Here is a 21,439-nt window from a genome sequence, read left to right on the forward strand (position 1 = left end):
TGTAAGATTATGTTGGAAGTCATCATTATTTTGAACTTAACAAAATTTAGAAATTATTATTAGCTGCTATATAGTAGCTAAAATATAGGAAATTTAGAAATATGGGACGGTAAAAATATTTAAAGCATATACTTTTAACTCATTTCCATCTAAACGACTTTAGTTGCATATTGCTAGCCATTATATATGATTTTGGTTAATATGAAATTAGAAATAATCGACATTATCTTTTGGCAGATTTCTACTTCAAATGAGCTTGGTTTTTGTAAATTTGGTAATTCAATGAATTAAAAGTTCAATCTTTTACAAACATATATAATATGATCGATATTTTAATCTTGTTAAATGTGAATTAAGTTTTTTTAGTAACACTGGCATTAGAGGCTATCTTTGCAATTATTTTTCTTGTTATAAGTAAAAAAAAAGGTTAGTGTGTTTCTAAATTTACTAAAACCCATATCAAATGGTGCCACATAATATGACAATTTTTTTTTTGAGAAACGTACAACATGAATCAAAATGTAAGAATTATCACACTTTGGATATGACATACACCCAAGAAGCCAAGACCCGACTGTTTCCCATCTAAGACGCCTAATGCAACCATGCTATTAAATTGCTAGTGGATCAATAAATCCAAAGTTTATTTGATTTTAACAAAGTGATGCGATAAGACTTTATATAAACCACATATAAAACTAGTAAAACATTCATTAATATTTCTACTAAAATAAAAAGGTCTCGACCGCCATATATTCATTCTAAACCAATTTTTTTCGTAGTAAACCAAACTTTTTATATGTCCTCATCTTCCACTTCAATCACCAAACTTTGACTAAAGCTCGATTGGCCTAACTCGCTCGTTTTCAGATTTTGTGCACCTTTGCCTTTGTTGTTATTATTTGTCTCCTTACTCATATGTGCACCACGTACATGATGGTATTGATCAAATGTTGATTTGATCGCGTTTGCCATCGCTTGAACGATTCTTTTTTGGTCAGACAATGTATTATCGACGTATTCTTTGAACTTACTTAGTTCAAGATCAAGTTCCTTTGATTCACACTCAAGTTTTTGTATTTCACATGTCATTTTATCCGCCATAGATGTATTTCCTTTGCTTCTCCTTTTAATATTCTTTAGTAAGTGTCGTTTTCCTTTTTGAAACGATTCATGTGCATACTCACGACGATCCCAAGAGATCTTTTTGAAACCCTAGTTCATAAATTCAAAAGAAAAAAGAATTTATTGTTACATTAACTCAAAACGAAAAACATTTGTATATAGCTTATCAGATTTAAGTGTAATTCAAGAATTTAAGATCTTACATAATTGTTGAGTTGAGTAACAAAGCTATCAAAATTATTACTTTTTGACATCGTGGGGAGGAGGTTGATGATAAAGTCTTGTTCATTCCATATAACGAAACGTGTATCACCAACCCATGAGATCGTGGAGTCCATTGCTTCGTTACTCACCATATCATAAAGTTTTGTCACAAAAGGAGGTAGACTTCCATTGCGGACACCCTTAATCAATTCGTCAGTATTGCTAGAACCCTCACTAATATCACTAACAATCTCAATGTCCTCAACCTCAATATGCTCCATTAGGAGAACCACAGTTTATGTTGAACACGACTTTTTATGTGGAAAATAACACACTTAAGAAGAACTCACACTTTGAGAGACTATTAGTGTTTATTGGATGGTTTGGAGAAAATGAGCTCCACACATATTTATAGGCCTCTAAAGAAGTTTCTAGATGCTAGTATACACTTGGTATTTACATGATAACTCTAGAACTATCTATCATGTTCTATAAGTTTCTATATGTTTCTAGAACATTTTACCATGTCGTAGAGAGGTCTATGATGCTCTAATGTTTTCTAGAATATTTTATAATCTTTCAGGGTCTTCCATGTCGTTCTAAAGTATTCTCGAATCTTCCGGTATATTCTAGAATCTTTCATTGACTTCTATAATGTTCTAGAATCTTCTAGAACATTCTAAAACAAACTAAATTATTGTAGATAATAATATTGGTTTTATTGTACTAGTGATATCTTTAATAGTTTTTGTATACAAAAATTTGTATTTTCTATTCAATTATAAAGACAAATGTGGTGAGATTTTGGTGAGTTTATCACACTTATCTTCGAGTGTTCTGTGTGAGGTACAAATTGATTAAGGCGAGAAAGTCATGGGCCGTATACTTTCCAGAACCATAATAAATTGAAATAACTAAAAACCAATTTTAGTTATAAGATGCTTTGTTTATTCCTATTTTAATAAAAGAATAGGTTTAATCTCATATTGACAAGTGTCGTGCAATTAGAACCCCTCATTAGTGTTATATATCATTTATCATGTCACTTGTCAACCTATTAATTATTCATTTCAAATTTTAAATTTTAAATTTTAAATTTTCCACTCTAATTTTATTAAATTAATAATTGATTTTTCATTTTAAATTTCAAAATTTAAAATTTATCCCTTTAATTATATTAAATTAATAACATTAGATTAAAAAATAAAATAAAATTAATATAAATTATAAAATGATATAACTCCACGTATTTATTTAAATCAACGATTATAATTTTATATAACTAAAAAAATATCTCTTAAGTAATAATTTATTTAAAATAATTCATTAATAATTTTGATTTTTTAATACGAAAACTTAATTAATTTTATAACCATGATGATCACGGGTTATAAACTAGTTTTGAATATAAATTTATTTCATAGGGTTTTGAAAGTTGGTTTTATAAAAGAGAGCACAGTGCATTAAATAAGTAATAATTAAGTTATAAGTAATAGTTAAGTTTCTTATTTGATTATATAATTATATCATAGTTTTAAAGGCTGATTTTTAAATTATGTCCGAAATTTTAAACTATAAAAAAATGTTGGAGCCCAAATATGGGCTACAATGTGGAATGATGAGCAACGAGTCATATAGTCAAGTTGTTTAGGACAAGTAAAACTGGTCGAGTAAAAAAAAATTGTTCACTTTTATTTTTTTCGTTTCATAAATAATTATATTGTACATATTACGGATTAGTACAATAACAATGTTTTTTTTCAAGAAACAATCTTCGAACAATTGTGTATATTTTGGGGACCGTAAACCTTTCGTTCGATATAACGTGTTAATTTGAAAATGACTTTTTCATTATAATGGTTTAATTCGTTACGATTAAAACAGATTACAAATTGGTATATGTATTATAATTAAGTTTAAATCAACAGTGTATCAAGAACAATTTCTAATGTAGATTACATATTCATATGATGCATCCCTGTTGAAGGTAGCGTCTAGCCCTCGCAGCTGAACATACAGTGGGTCCACACTGAGGCCTCTCTCCATGAATCACTAACTCCCCTCCGCTTGGGGTCCTGGCCCGCACTAGTTGCTGCGCGCAATCTATCACTGCCCTATTAGGGCTCAGCTAATCCATGCCTATAATCACCGTGTTCCCACGCAACGGAATGAGAACCAAATCTACCAAATAGCGTTCCTCAAACAAACGCAGCACGCAATCTCGAAATACCATCGATGCTCGCACCGATCGATCGTCAGCAATCTCCACCTCCAAAGGGCAATCTAACTCGTCCGATGACTCATGAAACTTCTTGCTAAGCGCAAGGGAAACGAATGATCGGGATGCACCCGAATCAAATAACACCTGAACTGGGAGGCCGTTCACATGGAACGATCCTAATACATACATATACATACAGAGCACATATCAATAACATAACATCATAAAAATAAGATAGAGGGAACGAATCATACCCTTCACCACATCGGGTGCGGCGCGTGCCTCCTCGGTAGTCAGCTGAAATGCCCGGCTCCTTACCACTGGAGCCTCCGCAGGGTCGCTGGAGCTGGCGCCTTCACCGGCGCTGAAACTGTCAACTGGGGGCAATTGGCCTTCTTGTGGCCCCTCTGGTTGCAGTGAAAGCACAGCAACTCCGATGTCTGAATAACTAAAACTGGAGTAGTACAATCCCTGCTAAAGTGCCTTGCCTTGCCGCACTTGTAGCAGCCTACTGATCCCGTCCTACATGCCCCCACATGCGTCCTGCCGCATTTCCCGCAGCGGCTCGGTCCTGACTGGCCTTTCGGCCTACCATCTGATCCCCTGGGCTTCTTCCCCGAAGCCCCTCCTGCCTGACCCTCCTCTAATTTCCGTTTCCGGATGTGCTCCAAATCTAGCTCCCTCTCCCTTGCCCTGGCAATCATAGAGTCCAAGGTAGGGCAAGCCGAAAAACTAACATGCTTCCGGATGTCAGCTCGTAGCATATCATGATAACGAGTCCTTTTCATGTCCTCGTCACCAGCGTACTGGGGCACTAATAAAGCCCTCTCCCGGAACTTGGCGGTGATCTCCGCCACAGTCTCCGTCGTCTGCCTCATGTCTAGAAACTCTCTGGCCAGCTGCTGAAGCTCGACAGCCGGCGTAAACTCTGCCTTGAACCTGGTCACAAAGTCCGACCAGGTCATAGCCTCGATAGCTGAGGCTCCCAACGAGTCACCCACTGACTCCCACCAATCCCGGGCTCGGTCCCGTAAACATCCTGCTGCATACCTCATCTTCGACCCCTCGGGGCAGAAGCTAGTCAACTGGGCAAACTCGATGTCTACAATCCATCGTCTGGCAGCAATGGGGTCTTTCACCCCATGGAAATCCGGCGCACCACTGCCCCTGAAGTCCTTAAAGGACAGTGTGCGAGATCCTGACTGGCCAGATGCCATGTCGCTCCTGAACGCCCTAAGGCGATCCTCCATCAACTCGATGATCCCTTCCTTGATCGACCCGAAGATAATAGGAGTCGACTCAAGGATACCCCTGGTGATCTCTGACGCGATGAACTCGCGTAGTCCCTCATCAATCGGTTCGGAACCTGATCCCAAACCTGACCCCTCTCCTGAACCGCCATCCACCGGCCTCGATCGAAGTACCACCATTCTGCAATACATAAATGACAATCATTAGTGATACTGACACTCCTTGAGGGATCATAACTACCACAAGTTCCCTGGTCTCATCCTGGCCTCCCTCGGTTCGGGTACGGATCCTCTGCTTTCAGTAGTACGGGCCCATACTACCTTCCACATCTATCCATACCTTTTCCAAGGTATGCCTCGACTCCACCAGATCCCTTTCACTATTGCTGATCACTGCTATACTCATCCTAGGCTTACCCTAGGGAAATCTCTAATTCCACTCTAACCAGTCCTCAGCTGCTGCAGGCCTCCTTGTAATGCCAATTAGCCATTACCCGAATACCATCACATGTGACGAGGCTCAGATAATCCTTCGAGTATCGGACTCGTCCCTACAACGGTTGGACTCAAACAAGAGCTGCGCAGTAGGATCAAATCCGACACTCTAAGATTATTCAACCCTGATCGCATGTGACGTGACGCATTCGCCTAATGGCTAACTCCCATTATTCAGAGTCCCACGAAGCACGAAGCAAGCAGCATTCAGATAAGGGTAACAATCTCAATTAACTCTATACACTGTCAGGAACTGAGCTAGCATAAAGTGCTAAGCTCATACTACCAGGCATAACCTAATCAGGCCACCCTACGTACTGTCTGCTCAGAAACTAACATGCAAGTTCTCACACAACTGAAACACATTAAGCAGGCACATAAGGCATCACTCCTAGATCCTTAGTCCTATTCTAGCATGTTGTTCTACAAAAGCTGATAAACATAACATAAACTTGTATGGGTACTTTGGGGATACTTACTTGAGCTCGGCCGGTCGCGCACATCACACACTTCGTTCTTTCTCAAAACTCTTTTCCCAATTTCTTTTTTTGAAAACATTTTCCTTTAGAAAATCTTTTAATCCCTCGATTTGAGTTCAAACACTTCCGAAGATGTGTCCGAATCCCTCAAACCAGGGCTCTGATACCAACTTGTAACGACCCAATTTTTCACGTCCAAAAATTTTGTTTTAAAAACATTACTTTAGAAAATATTAATAACTAAAAACATCGTTGATCAACCACAACATAAAGTGAACCATGTCTAAAAACCAAATCATACAACTAATCAAAATATCAGAGTATCAATCCCAGTGAAGCTCGTAGCTGCGGAAACAAGGGAGTGTGTGTGTGTGTGTGACATGCTGCTACCGCGCCGGCTCCTTTCCCCTAGCTGAGGAGGTACCTGAAACCAAAACTGAAACTGTAAGCACAAAGCTTAGTGAGTTCCCCCATAATACCCCATACCATGCAACATATAACAACCAATGTTCAGCTAGGAGTTACGGGCCTTGCCCACACTCGGGAAGATACGGGCCCTGCCCACACTTCGCTAGCCGGGAGATACGGGCCTCGCCCACACTTGTGAAGATACGGGCCCTGCCCACACTTCGCTATCTGGGAGATACGGGCCTAGCCCACACTCCAACCTCGGAGAGATACGGGCCCTGCCCACACTCAACCGCTAACCCATTACATACAAGTATCACGCAGACAACAAGTATAAGCAACTCTATCATATTAACACATATATCATACTTGACTAAACCCAGAGATACGGGCTCGCCCCACACTCTAGTACTAGCATCTCGTCTACACGGGTCGGCCTTGGTGCCTTAGACCCGTTCCTACTGGAAAGGAAACTCACCTCGAATTAGCTGCTGGTCTGTGTGGGAATTGATCACCTACTACTGCTGCTGCTGCTCCGGAAACCCTCCGGCTGCAATTCCCACAATATACTCAATCAAACACTGCTCGCTGACCTTTGGGTAAAATGACCATTTTACCCCTGACCTTGCCCTAAGCCAAAGCCAGATTCAACTTTCAGTTGACCCGACTCGCCGAGTTGGCTTTCCAACTCGCCGAGTCCCTACCCAAACGACTGCCCTGAAACCCGATCCTACCCGTCGAGTTAGGCGACGACTCGACGGGTTCACCTTCTTAACTAATATTCAAGTCCTTCATTCTACTCGCCGAGTTGTATGAACAACTCGCCGAGTTCATCTTCATCCGAAGAACACTTATGCTAAGACTCGCCGAGTTGTATGAACAACTCGCCGAGTCTGTTCTTGATCTAAGGAGATTGCCTAGAACTCGCCGAGTCAGGGCATTGACTCGCCGAGTACCTCCATGGATGAGTTAAGCTTCCGACTCACTGAGTCACACCCCGTGACTCACTGCTCACTCGACACTACGAAAGGGGGACAAACTCGGAGACTCGCGAACAGACTCGCCGAGTCATATGAACGACTCGCCGAGTCGTTGCCATGCACCTACTGAATACACGGATTTGCTCGATTCCAGTCCATGCCATTCATAGATCTGGACTTCTAGGACACTAATCACACGTAAAGTTTCCAACTTTACGTGTGGATATTCACTAATATGGATTTTAGGGCTCAAAATGTCTCAAAAGGGTAGATCTAGGGCTAACAAGCAACATGGGGCCATAAAGCTAACAGATCTGAGCTCCTGGAGCTCAATCTTGCCTAGATCCAGAGGCCAAACATCTTATTACGACATATAATGCACATACAAGCTTGGGGATTTGACCAAGAAGGACCCAAATGAAGTTTTAAGCATAGAATCATGGGGAAAACGGGTTATACCTCAAAGGAACTGCTGGAAGAACACAAATAATGCCTGGATGGCTTCCCTTCTTCTGGATCTACTTCCTTCCTCCTTCCAAACCTTCAAAAACACACACACTAACCTCAAACTCTCAAAGAATAGCTTAGAACGAGAGATACAGGGCTTTAAGGGTCAATGGGGGCCGGCTTGGGGCTGATAAGTCCTTTAAATAAGGTGCAAATCCCTGAAACTTAGGGTTTCATCCAACAGCTATGACTCGCCGAGTCCAGGATATGGACTCGCCGAGTCGCCAACTTAAATGTGTCCTGGGTCCCGCATCCACTCGGCGAGTCGGACCTATGACTCGCCGAGTCCAAGGCTAAAAGAAAGGAAATACTCAGATAACATTTATGTACCAGGAACCGGGTGCTACAAATCTCCCCCACTTATTTTAGACTTCGTCCTCGAAGTCTGCTGCTCGATCCTGAAACAGCTCGGGATAATGCTCCATCATCTCGTCCACCGGCTCCCAAGTCCATTCCGAACCCTTGCGGTGCTGCCATTGCACCTTCACTAGCTCCACCTTCTTGTTCCTCAAATCCTTCGACTTCCTATCGAGGATTGCGACTGGGCGCTCAATATAATTCAGGCTGTCATCAACCTGAATATCCTCCAAAGGTACTACTGCAGAATCGTCCACTAGGCACTTTCGCAACTGAGAAACATGGAAAGTGTTGTGGATCTGGCTAAGCTCGGCTGGCAGATATATTGTTTGGTTCTCCGTAGGGTTAAATGTAAAGAAAACTTGCAATGATTTGTTTATTACATACAGCATTTCTAGTTTCTACCTATAATCATAACATAAATTAATATTTAATGTCAAATTATTTATGGGTTAAAGCAAGAAGCTAACCTAGAAGAGCATAGATATAATAAGGTGGTGATATGACTATACAACACGAACCCATGTCCCTCCACACATAGGACAGCCATGAACCCATCGGCTAATCCACCATGTCTCCCTCTCACTTTGAGTAGATGTATTGGTGTTGCCAGCTTGCGAGTTAAAAGCTGAAGTTTGCCTCAAACATCGTATACACTGCATAAAATAATGTAATTAAAAACATTAAATTTGTAAAAATAAAGATGATATAGCATACCTTGTACCAAACGCCATCGAGACCGGTTTTCCAAACAGCAGTTACTACATCTCTTCGAGAGCCCATGATTCCAAGATAGGCACCCAAACCAACGGAAGTGTTTAACCCAAAAGTTGCATCTCTTTCAGACATTCTTCGTTTCCTTGGCCATATACGTTGGGCTTCATGAACATGAACATGAGTGGCAGTGGTTTCATTTGATGAATCCGAGGAGGAAGTGGAAGTGGTGATGCTCATTCGTGAAGAGGAATCATCGACAACACCAAAATCATCAGGATCGGACCATGTCCCACCGTATGTGTTTTGTCTGTGCCACTCTTCAGCTGGAGGATGGAGTTCTAATTCTCTCAGCAATAACCCAGCAGCATCTGCACCTCTAGGCCGAGGCATATTCTGTCAAGTGGGAAAAAGATTTTAAAAAAATAATAATAATAAGAGTTAAAGGAATGGAATGAGATGTATGTAAATATAATAGAAAACCTACCTGCATATGTGGGCCGAGTGATGCTTCGACGACCTCTGGCAAGACGGTGTAGTTTCCGTCTATGTAATGGAGGCGGACCTGGATGTTGGCGCTGCCTACCTGGGAAACAGGCAGTGGGTGTGCCAGACCTGATGTTCGTTTACACAGATCCATTAGTATCAAGAACAACACCTCTACCTGCATGCACCACATCAGATATCAAAACTATAGGTCTAGTGTCCTGCCCAAAGCGGACAAAAATGAAACTACATTGCTACTTGTTGATTTTCAAAAAGGACAAAAAGAAGAGAGATCAAGTAATGGTCTTACCTCATCAAATGTGTAACATTGACCAGCATTGCCCGAACCATATCTTGACCTATTCACAGGACCTTCTTCAGGGCCTTTTGCTCCAGACCCAACCTACTGCCCAGCCCGGGCAATGGCAACGGGCAACTCTTCTGTCCTGCCCAAAGCGGATGTAGCTTTTGTAGGAACAGAACTGACTTCTTCAACCTTTCCAGGCTGAGGTTTATGAACGGCTGCTGATGAATCTGTGTTTCTTTGTGCAGCTGCATCACCTATAAATCTTGGTAGCTGTATTCGCCGGAAGAAAAAGCAAAATAGCAAAAGTTGGCAGAGTCTATGAAGGAAATGGAAGTCCCCGATAAGCCTGACAGCTGGCGTCCTAGGGAAAGTTCCGGTGTTTATACTTATAGGCATAAAGGAAGGTGGACCGTTTATGGGATTGGGAGTGGTGTTGCTGTTGCTGTTGCTGTTAGGAGCACCATCAGATGTGTTGCTGATCTTAGCAATGGCTCCTTGTACCCATGCTTGGATTGGAGTGCTTGCTGTAGAACTTGCACTGCCATTTTGAGCACCAGGAAAATAAAACAACATAAATGAGAACATAAATAATTCAATGAAAGTACATTGCTATTTCTTAGCCCAAAAATCCGCCTACTTATACCAGTGAAAATAGCTTTGTATATGAAGAGACATAGATAGGGTGCACCATGCAAGAAGAAAGAAATCAATTGAAGTAGGTTGCCAATTTTTGCAGGTAACCCGTAACTTTAAACCAATAATAAAAGACAAGTGTAGTAAAAAGTAAAAAGTAAAAACTAACCCTGTGTAGCTCCAGGAGCAGGAGTGCCAGTACTTTGGGTGGTGGGACTGATGACCATGCTACGGTTGCCACTTGTCCCTGCAGTTACAGCATGACTTGCCAGTGTACGACAGAAGCTCGCATAACGCCTCAATCGTGTGATGAAATGTGATGCCAGATCAAGAACAGCATCAACATATGCCTACATATTATATTTCATCCTTAAGATTAGCAAACAAGTAACAATATCATCAATAAAATCATCAGTTCAGTTCAGTAATAACAACCAACCTGGATGGTTAATACAAGTGCAGGGTCAACAGCCATTGCTTCATGGTCAATGTTGTTTAATGTCTCACCCGATGCCTGCCATGGCTTATCAACTAGAGCTGAAGGATTAATCAGAGCCGATTCTATTCCTTTCCCTAACATATCAAGTAATAAACATGAAGTATTTGTTATAAAATACGTGCTATGTGTTTATATATTGTTGTTTATTTGAGATGAGTGTGGAATAGATGTTTTATATAGTTTTTAAATGAGTTAAACTGTATATGTGTTTTATATCTACAAATATGTTGGGTAGAACATGGGTAGATGAGATAGTTGGTATGTGATAAAATGATGAGGTATGAAAGATGATTAAGAATGATATTGGCAGATGCACCAATTAGAGAATATCATAATACTAGCAGATGCGCTTAAGAATAATATCGGTAGATGCACCAAGTAGTGAATGTCGTAATCGTGGCAGATGCGCTTATAGGATAATCCTGGCAGATGCGCTTATAGGATAATGCCGGCAGATGCGCCTAAAAGAGAATGTCATAAACCTGACAGTCGCGCCTCATAGTGTATGACGTAATCCTGGCAGAGGCGCTTAAAGGATAATGTTGGCAGATGCGCCTTATGTAGCAATGGAAGTTTGTGCTAATTCCTTAGGTCAATCCTTAGGAATGAATGAATGACGGGTAGTTGAATTCCTAGTGTAAAATCCTAAGAAAGATAATAGGGATGGGTAATTGAGTTGATTGTTTGATGGTTGAATATAATAATTATATTATTGTTGGTTGAAAACCGTATATGCTCACCAGGCTCCCAAGCCTGACCCACTCAATTTTCTTTGCATTACAGGTAATGGCACAAGAGTATAAATTGGTGGACTTGACGAGAGATTTTGGATTATAGGCCAGTAGTTATGAATAACTGTTGTAAGGTCTATTTTGTTCTGTTTATGATTTTGGTCTGTATTGAACATGACATCCCGAGATTTTGTTACATAATGAAAATACATTTCTTTAAAGAAATGATTTGATACTTTTTATCATATTTTGTTTTGGGAACAAATTCCGCAACTGTTTTCTTTAAAAGATTACTCTGATTTTATAAAACAAAGCATAAACAAATCGGTCTTTTCTGGCCGTGAAAATGGGGATGTCACAAAAATGGGTGCGGGTTTCGTGTTTCCCATTGTGTATAGGGTTTTTTGCCATCCCTAGGTGGGCCCCATAATTTTTATTAATAAAACTTTAAACTAAATAACAAAAACCATACAAAATATATCAGAATGACATTTTAGTCTTTTCAGTTTTCTAGGGGACCGAAAGTGCAAGGAAACTAGTTTAAAATGACCATCAATCCAAAAAAATCACGGTTTGAACTAAAACCCCCAAAAAATGCATACTATAGGGATCATTTTTGCAATTTTGTCTATATTTTATTAAAAGTCTGACGAGCACGTGATATCAAGTCTGTTATCATCTTATAAAATCTTTATTCAAAAAAAAAAATACATAAATGGTTTCTGTGAATTACCAAAAGTTACAAGTTAGGTCCTTGCAAATTTTTATTGACAAACTCGGTCCATGTGGTTACTAAAACTTGCATTGATGGTCCTTAAGCCACATAAATTGACATTTTTTACCCTTTTAGTTTTTTTTAATATATATTTTTATCTTAATTATATTTTACCTAATAAGGAAACAAAAGAAAAAAATACCCCACCCATCCTACTCGTACCTGCTACCCCCTCCCCTTTCCCACTCATCACTCATTCTTTTTTTTACATAATCTTGTTAACCTATCTCGTCAAAATCTATTCTTCCTCTGTTACTAATACTAGACGAATGTCCGTGTGTTGCGTAGAAACACCTATATAATTGAAGTCTTTATATATATATATATATATATATATATATATATATATATATATATATATATATATATATATATATATATATATATATATATATAACGTTGTTAAATTTGATATAATAATTTGTATACTAAATTGATATAATGTATTGATTATTTTGAATTATATGATAATATATACATCTATTTAATTAAATATTTTCGACATCACGATATATAACATATGATCAATATATTAACGATTAAACCACAATATACAACGACTGTATTACAATCATCCAAAAACGAAGAAATATAAAAACGAATTAGTATAACAAACTTACAGATTAAAAACTCTAATATAATAGCATATCTCCAAAAATGGTCATAAGACCTCAATCTAACACAAAAACCTTTAAGTCTGTTTTATTTCTGAAATTTGTATATCATTTGTATGCATGTCTTCCCAAAAGATTGACCTTTTTATAGTAAATTTTTCACTAAATGCTAATTAAACATAATATAAGTTATAAAACTTTTGAGTGTTAAATCCTAATTAAGAAAACTTTTGAGTTGCATTAGTTAAAAAAATGAGTTTCAAATAAATGTGGTTTGAGGAAGTTAAAAAATGGTTTCAAATGGATGAGATTCAAGAAAAAAATATTAGCTTTATAAATATGTATGATAAGGGAGATTGAGACCTCCCTGTGAATCTTGACCACTGCTCAAATATATACAATGGGAAGAAAGTGATGGTGGTAGAAGAAGATAATTGGAGTAACATTTTTGGTGTGTTAAACAACCTCATCGCCACCGTTGAATCACCCACCTTAATCATTGATGGTAACGTGGAGCCTGGTGAGATCAAAGCACTTGAGAGACTTAAAAGGTTTGTTTCAAAGTCTCAAGCCCAACCTCATAAAGAACGAAATAATGGTAGCAACATATATGGTGTAAATTTTTATTGCAAAATTCCCCTCATTCCATGTTTGACGAGTTAAAGAAATTTGCTTTCAGGTGTATATATATATATATATATATATATATATATATATATATATATATATATATATATAATTTAGCCACACCAAATGTCATCTCCAGTAAAGTGTGCATTGGTGGGTTTTTGGACCCAAACCCAACCCAACCCATAAATGGTCGATTTCTGGTTTTCAGAACCCAATATGATCGATTTCTAGTCGATTCGGTTTCTCGGGTTATAAGGTCGGTTTGAGCGGTTTTTTGGTTTCTTGGGTTCAACCTATACACTCACGGGTTCAGGGTTTAAACCTATTTTTCCATAAATCAAGCAACAAGTTAAATACTTCAAAAAAACAACAAATTTAAGTTAAATACTTCACCCCTATACCCTCAAAACTTCGAGTTCTTTACCATTAGCACCCACAATACATAGTTTATTGGAAGATGTGAATGAGGTGGCATGCCTAATTGACATTCAATGAATTAAACTCTATCATTATGAGATGTCATGTTGGCATTCAATGGATATGAAGTTTAATGGTCATTGAACTCTTCAATGCGAAAAATGGAACTTTTTAACTATTAAATTATTAAATATATATTACATTGAACTCTATTCAATGCATTGTAGGAAAATTAATATAGAGTTGTATAGTTAGTAAAATGATGATGTGTCAATTTATTAAACTCTAATACGTTTAATGCACTGTGAATGCCCTTAGAAAACATTTTTCTTAATAAATTTGAACTTGAAATGTCCGAAACAAAGAGCCCCTAAAGTCCTAAAAACTAAACCCTTAAACATATGAACTAAAAGATATTAAAAGCATTTTTTGGATCATCAACAATGTTATTTAGAATAAAAGCTTGAATTATCATTTCCAAAAATATGTTTTTCCAAGAAAAAAACTTTCAAAAAAAAAAAAAAAAACTAATGACAAAGGTATTTTGCCATTTTAGTCATCTTAAAAAAAGTGAATTACCTTCTTCGAAGTTATTAAATTGTTAAGAACTTTTTTATTACCGCAAAGAAAATGAGATGTCATTTGCATACATTATTTTTAATCAAAAGTAAATAAATATTGTCTTTTCCTTCTCCGTTACCTAAAATTCATATTCAACCAACACCTAGTGCTTGGTTCCTTTTATGTGTCATATGTTTTTCCCTCCAAATACATATAAAATATACTTGTACCTACTGCAATAAAAACGGTACCCTACACTTTCCATCGGAAATCATTATTCAACAAAACAAAGCACCACCACCAAACCTTTTTATTAAATCAAGAAAGAACCCCCCAACAAAACTATTGGTTGTATATTCCTAACTCTTTTTACACTAAATGTACAAACCCCTAAATCACTCACTCATCTTCAATAAAATATTGAAGGACCAAGGTACAACCCATAATACCATATATAACACACTACAAACAAATGTATACCCAAACATATCTACAAAAAAAAACCCCGAAACACATCATTGTCAAAACCGAAGGATCTCGATGCACCATTGTCGTTTTTACGATACTATCAGTATAAATAAGTTATTAGTTGGCTACTATCACTGTCCTTGCTGTTCGTCTGATGGGTATGAAGCAAACAAGGACACAGTTATAGCAGCCAGGTTTTTTTTCGTCAGGCGAGAACTAGAAACCCTAGATTGTTTTGGAGCATTTGGAGCTTCAATTTCGTCAAAATCTCTTGATGGGATTTCCTCTAGATTCAATGAACACCTAAAAGCTGGGATCTTTTTTGGTGTACTATATTTAAAATGCAATTCTTTTGCAATCACAGCCTGCATTTCGTATAAAAAGAAATTAGCAACACTTTTTTGATTTTTGTTGCAAAAAATATTATAAATTATAAATTATAAAATAAACAACTTACAGCTTCTCGGATCGGTTTTGATACGTGGAAAAGCCTCTTCAAATCATCATGATCCACCCCACACAATATCTTTATCTGTTCAAAATTTAGAAGTCGCAAAATCAATAAAAGTTCACACACTAACACCATATCTGTGTGTAAAAAACCGATCATGTTAACAAATTATAATCTGTTTTCTTCACACTTTCATCAAAAAGATGATCAATTTGCATTAAATTAAAAAAAAATCACATACAAGTAGCATAAATGTGTGAAAAAACAGAGTACACAGTTCATTCTTGAAAATTATACTGTTTTTTTTCACATTTTTATAAAAAAAGATGATTAATTTGCTACAAATCAGCAGAATTTCATATACAGACATCATAAATGTGGTAAAAACAACCGTTTTGCTGATCAAACCATCTCTTTTTCGTTGCAGAATCAATCATTCTTAAGATTTATGAATTATATTGAATGTTATTTACATTTTAATCAAAAAGATGATTAATTTGCAACAGAAAGCTTCTAAATTGATCAAGAAACTGCACAAACGGATTGAAATATAAGAACTCACCAAGATTTCTTGAGGCAGAGCTTCAAGCAACGATCTTTCACAACAAAAGAAAGATTCACTTCCCAAAAACTGCTTCTTTTTGGGTGTAGCAACTTCAATTGAATCAAAATCCATATTATTCAAAATCAAGATTCTTTTTCTACCAAATGAACTCGTACGTCTTACAAGCCCTAACCCTTGATTGTTCACCATTGACATTTTGTTCCTGATATTACCATCATATAAAATTAGTCAAAATAAACAAAACCCAGATCGAGTATGCCAAAAAGAACGGAAACCCAGATGTGGGTTGAACAGAAATGATGAAATTAAGTACCTTTTTGGATTGGGAAATAAACCCTAATTTCTTGGAAGGAGTAAAGTTGGATTGATATAACGGTTGTTCTTGAGAAGGAAACAAGAGCAGATTTTGTATATGGAAGCTATATATCGTGGTAGTGTTCGATTCTAAATTGGAAGTTGTTTATATAGTGAGAGAGAGAGAGAGAGAGAGAGAGAGAGATTGGGTTTGTTTTGTATTTAATTTTAAAATTTTAAAATTTTAAGGGAGAGTGTCCACTTGAAATCAACTTTTAAACTCCTATATTTCCTCGAAAGCACTCGAAGTTTCCGATATTTCAGTTTTTTGTATGTATTTTATTCAAAAGCTTTGAGTTATAAGCATATACGTATTAATAATTTAATATAGAGAACGTATTAATATAAAGAAAAAAGGTGTATATACGTAAAACTAGGGGTGACAATTTATGACACGACACGAAACGAAATTTGGACGAAACTAAAATTTGAATTCATGTTCGTGTCGTGTTCGTGTTATCTATAAAAAACACGATGTAGTGTCGTGTCGTGTTCGTGTTCGAAATTCAACACGAAATTGACACGATTTAGCAGTTCTTTATCGTGTTTTCGTATTTGTCGTGTTTATCGTTTTATATTTGATAAATTATTCATCAAATAAACTAGTTTTTAGTATATGATATATTTGTCTTGTCGTGTCGTGTTTGTCGTTTTTTACTTCGTTCGTTTTCGTGTTAATTAAAAAAAAACGACATCGTGTCGTGTCGTGTTCGTGTTATAAAAAACATTGTCGTGTCGTGTCGTGTCAAACAGAAACACAAAACGATAGCACGGTTTGCCACCTCTACGTAAAACATTATTAAGATTATATGATTAAATCAGAGCATTAAACTACAGAATTTGCTATTTTAAATACAACTATCAATTGATGGAATATAATAGGAATATAACACAAACACATGTGACATATATCAAATCACAAAATTCATACTACCACATCAAAACGATAGTAGAGCGAGCCAAAATTTTATGCAACATGTCATGTATGTATGCATAAAATTAATCAGTTGGATTTATTTAGTTAAAAAAAAGTATCTAAGTGGGTAATTATTGTTGTAGTAAATATTTATAACTCGTAAGTGGTAAAGTTTAACTTGTTCTAAAGACAGTATATCAATTTATTGAAACTCTTGTTTTAAACAAAAAAAAGGTCAAAGTATTAATTAATTAAATGAAAAATGGTCACACGTGGTAAGATTGAACTAGCCGTTGCCGGGGGCGGCGACACGGTTTTAAGAAAATTTTGTGGCAGGAGACGACGTGGATGGATGGTGGCGCTGACGTGCCTGATTTGGTTGACCAATATTTAAATTTGATATTAATCCAATATAAACTGCTAATAAATTAACTATTATTATATTTACTTTTAACCATGTAAACTTAAAAAGTTATATATAAAACTAGAACGAAATTTATGATTATAGTAATATCATCTAGAGATTGAGTCAATGTCAAATATTTTTACATCTCTATTTACATTATGATTGATAATTAGTTATTAATATTTTGTAATAGTTGCTTAATTAATTTTTGTTAATAAACTTTATATATTTAAGTAATTGAAAATCTAAATGAATTATATATACTTTTAAGTTTTAATTGCGTAGAGAAGTGGGTGGGGTAGGTTACCATACGTGTATATCCAATGAGGAATCTCCAAGTGGATGGGTTTTACAAAACAAAGTGGTCGACCGCATGACAAATATTGCTTATATTTTATGCATTTTACAAGAATAACTTTAGATCTATTTTAGTATTTTGTATAAGTTCTTTTAGATTAGATGGATAAGAGAATATATATGGATGTGTGTTTTGAAAGCTTGTGATAGTATACAATAATTATTCTTTATGACGTTGAGTAGTTTGCATAGTTATATCGAAGATCAAAGACGCTTAGACAAATTATGTAACCAAAATAAAAAATAGTGTTTATGTAAAACAAAAACATACATTCAAATTAATTTAGAAACTATTATTAATCTCATATAACCTAACTAGATAAACATGTAAATGTATAAAAAGTTGGCACTATAAAAAAATAAAGTAAGATAAACAGACTTAACATTATTGCTAACATTTAAATGTTTGAAAAAAAACAAAGAAACACTTGAATATCTATAATAGTTGAAGGACCTCTTTGTAAACATAACTTTTTTGTTTTATTAGTTGGACAACCTCCTCGTAATATATGAGTACCTTCAATCCCTTTTCACATGTGACGCGAGAAACAAAAAATATATAACTGAAAATGAGTGAAGACAAGCTTATGCAAGTATAATCCAACATTTGATAATTATTGTCAGTGACTTTTGTTAGTGGCCATAACAAAATAAACTACTATAGGGAATTGCCTCCGCTGAAAATAGATTGAGAATCTTTCATTAGACGGAGTTAAATTTATGCAATGTATATAAGTAGTCTCCATAAAGAATCTATCATATATGATTCAGGCTTCAATGACGTTTCTTCCAAGCCTAACAATCTATAATCTAGTACAATTGCATAGTCCTTTGGTTTGATCGATATTACAAAGTAATATAACTGGAACACCTATTTTTAGTGTAAGTTTATGTTTGGAAATTTTAGATGCCTTAAAATCATTCAACACAACTGAAGAGTAAATTGATTCCTCAAAAAAACCTGGTAACTCTGTATCACATAAAGAATTTGAACTCATATGTTTTCCCTTCATTTTTCATCAATCCTAAAATGTAGTCATTGGTAGCATCAAATTCTTCATTTGTAGGGACCAAAATAGCTTTATCTTGAAAATATGATTGATCATCAAGATGATTTTCAAAGGATAGATAAATGATGGATACAATTGAATGAATATGGTCACCTATAGAGCGAACAACAGCGTCTTCTGGAAATACAATTTCAGCTTCACCATCATTAGGGCCGCCAATATTACCATCACCAATTTTAACAATCCACTCATCAAATGATTTTGTCTCATCCAAATCTTAGTTATACAACCAAAATAAATCTCATGTTTACGGTTAAACGTAAAACTGTACATCACGTCGTAATTTGGACGAATATGATGCATGCACAGTATCCGAACAATTGCCTCTTTGTATTGCTAGAAGAATTTGTCTAAAGCCATCTCCATATAAAATGATATTGCCTCCAAACGAGTCTTAAAGATAAATACCTACAGAGCAATGATATCCTCTTTATTGACCATATTTGATGTATAAACTTCATTGTCGTTGAATTGTTCGTCAGAGTTCACTAATACTTTTGTATTGACACGTGATATCCCTCTAGACAATGCCACATAAAGTTGGCAATGCATGAAACCGATTCTGGGAGATAAATACCTATATTTGGAATTGTTTCTCCGTAAGCTTTATTGATTGTCATCGCGAAATATAATTTGATTAGTAATTGTTTTCTTATCAGCTTGAATGGTAACATGTCATCTTCATGCGGACATAGAGGAAACCTTGGACCAAATCTCTAGATAGTTTATTTTGACTATTAGAGATGCAACGATACCAAATAGTTTCTTTTGATGAAAAGTTTCAGATGACTATTTAGGAGCTTAAGGTTTATAGGGAGGGTGTGTTGCAATAAATATTAGCAAATTAGTTAAAAACTGAGACTTATTTATGAATGCAAATTTTCATATGTTCTTAGCAGGAACATGCTATACTTTAAAGAACATGTAACATATTGTTCTTGTATCATCTCTTATTCATATATAAGTATACATGAATCCTATAAAAATAGTTATTTTGTCAAAAGATCTGTTTAAAAACTAAAATAATATGTGAAATTTATTTTAAAACGGGTAGATGCTAACACTCTTTTTCGTAATATGATTTTCATATATGAAAAACATAAACCATGATCACTTTTATAAATTGAAAAATTAAAACATGATTTCTTTTATATATCTGACAAAATTTTCGTATAACAAAACTTTAGAACATAATTAATCGTTTAAAAATAATAATGAAATATTGAAATAAAGAATCAATTAATTGGTTGCTATCTTATTTTTATTTTTATAAGGTGATAATCTCGTTATGTCTTATTTAAAAACTTATATTATAATATATATATATATATATATATATATATATATATATATATATATATGATAAATACAAAAAAATTAATATATTGTTATCATTCTACTTTTTTTTTTTTTTTTTTTTTTGCAAATTTCAATACTAAAAACAAATTTTCCCTAGAAAATTATCATATTAATGACCTACTAATTAACAATTAAATTTATATACTACATAAATGGTTTACATGTGAACAAAAATACACAAATGATCCATATTTGAAATGTTTTTCTTACATAAATTGTCTATTACGCGAAAAAAAATGAAAATGTACTTTCCATTAATAAAATATTTTGAAAAAAATCCTATTAATTAGCTCTAATGTAGAAAAAAAAATTCTAGATTAGCCAAAAAGAATACAGAAAAGTCGTTTTTTGAAACGACGATGCTATTAATGAAATTTTTTTGCAAAGTTTAATGCTATTAATGATTTTTTTCCAGAAAACAATCGTTTAAATGAGCTTCAATATACAAAAAATATAACTTTCCATATCAACTAAAAATAATCCAAAAAAGCTGTAACGCCCGCAGATCCGGGCTAGTCAAATTAGAGGCAATAGGGGTCGAAAACGACTTTTCGACAAAAAGATTATTTAGAATAAATAATCTTAACCAACTTGTAGAATATGTCACAAGGTTTCCGTACATATAAAGAACGTCGAAATTCGAGTTATAACGAAGAAGTTATGGCCCGTCGAAGTTTTACGGCAAAACCGGCACGACACCGGGAAGCGTAAATAGTGAATTTACGATAGAGCAAGATTTAGCCTTAGCAACCTAAACAAAAGTTGTATAATATGTTAAACCGAGAAAATCCATAAAAAGAACGCCCAAATCTGACTTCGTATGAAGAAGTTATGATGTTTCTAAGATTCGGCTTAGCAATGCACAACCCGAAACTCGAATTTTAGTTTGAGCGGTTTTTGGCTTACGTGACCTAAATGAGAGTTGAATATCTCATTAATAGGAACTCAACAGTAAAAAGATGGACGAAAACGGAGTTCGTATGAAGGAGTTACGAATTTTTCGCGGTCATTTAACAGTCTAAACGCCTCCTATTGTTAAATTTGAGATCGGTCGAGAATTAGCCGATGGAGTCTAAATGAAAGTTGTAGATCTTGTTTTT

At 35.6% G+C, this 21,439-nt stretch overlaps 2 protein-coding genes and 1 pseudogene across 2 annotated transcripts; all 3 read right to left on the minus strand.

Annotated features, from left to right (window-relative positions):
• Window positions 1–600: 600 nt before the first annotated feature.
• On the minus strand, window positions 601–1,681 carry LOC111907540 (heat stress transcription factor A-2e). The gene is made up of 2 exons (XM_023903337.3): window positions 1,329–1,681; window positions 601–1,215 (listed from the first exon to the last, which is right to left on the minus strand). Exons 1-2 carry the CDS (start codon window positions 1,608–1,610, stop codon window positions 796–798), a joined length of 702 nt encoding a protein of 233 aa, XP_023759105.1. The 5' UTR covers window positions 1,611–1,681; the 3' UTR covers window positions 601–795.
• A 6,668-nt stretch (window positions 1,682–8,349) lies between these two features.
• LOC111907322 (mediator of RNA polymerase II transcription subunit 16-like) lies at window positions 8,350–10,758 on the minus strand (annotated as a pseudogene).
• A 3,909-nt stretch (window positions 10,759–14,667) lies between these two features.
• Window positions 14,668–16,345, minus strand: LOC111906782 (F-box protein SKIP27). The gene is made up of 4 exons (XM_023902556.3): window positions 16,191–16,345; window positions 15,875–16,079; window positions 15,319–15,393; window positions 14,668–15,226 (listed from the first exon to the last, which is right to left on the minus strand). The coding sequence occupies exons 2-4, from the start codon at window positions 16,070–16,072 to the stop codon at window positions 14,993–14,995; spliced, it is 507 nt and encodes a 168-aa protein (XP_023758324.1). The 5' UTR covers window positions 16,073–16,079; window positions 16,191–16,345; the 3' UTR covers window positions 14,668–14,992.
• Window positions 16,346–21,439: the final 5,094 nt, after the last annotated feature.

The sequence above is a fragment of the Lactuca sativa genome, chromosome 7, assembly GCF_002870075.4.
Source record: "Lactuca sativa cultivar Salinas chromosome 7, Lsat_Salinas_v11, whole genome shotgun sequence".
NCBI classification, from domain to species: domain Eukaryota; kingdom Viridiplantae; phylum Streptophyta; class Magnoliopsida; order Asterales; family Asteraceae; genus Lactuca; species Lactuca sativa.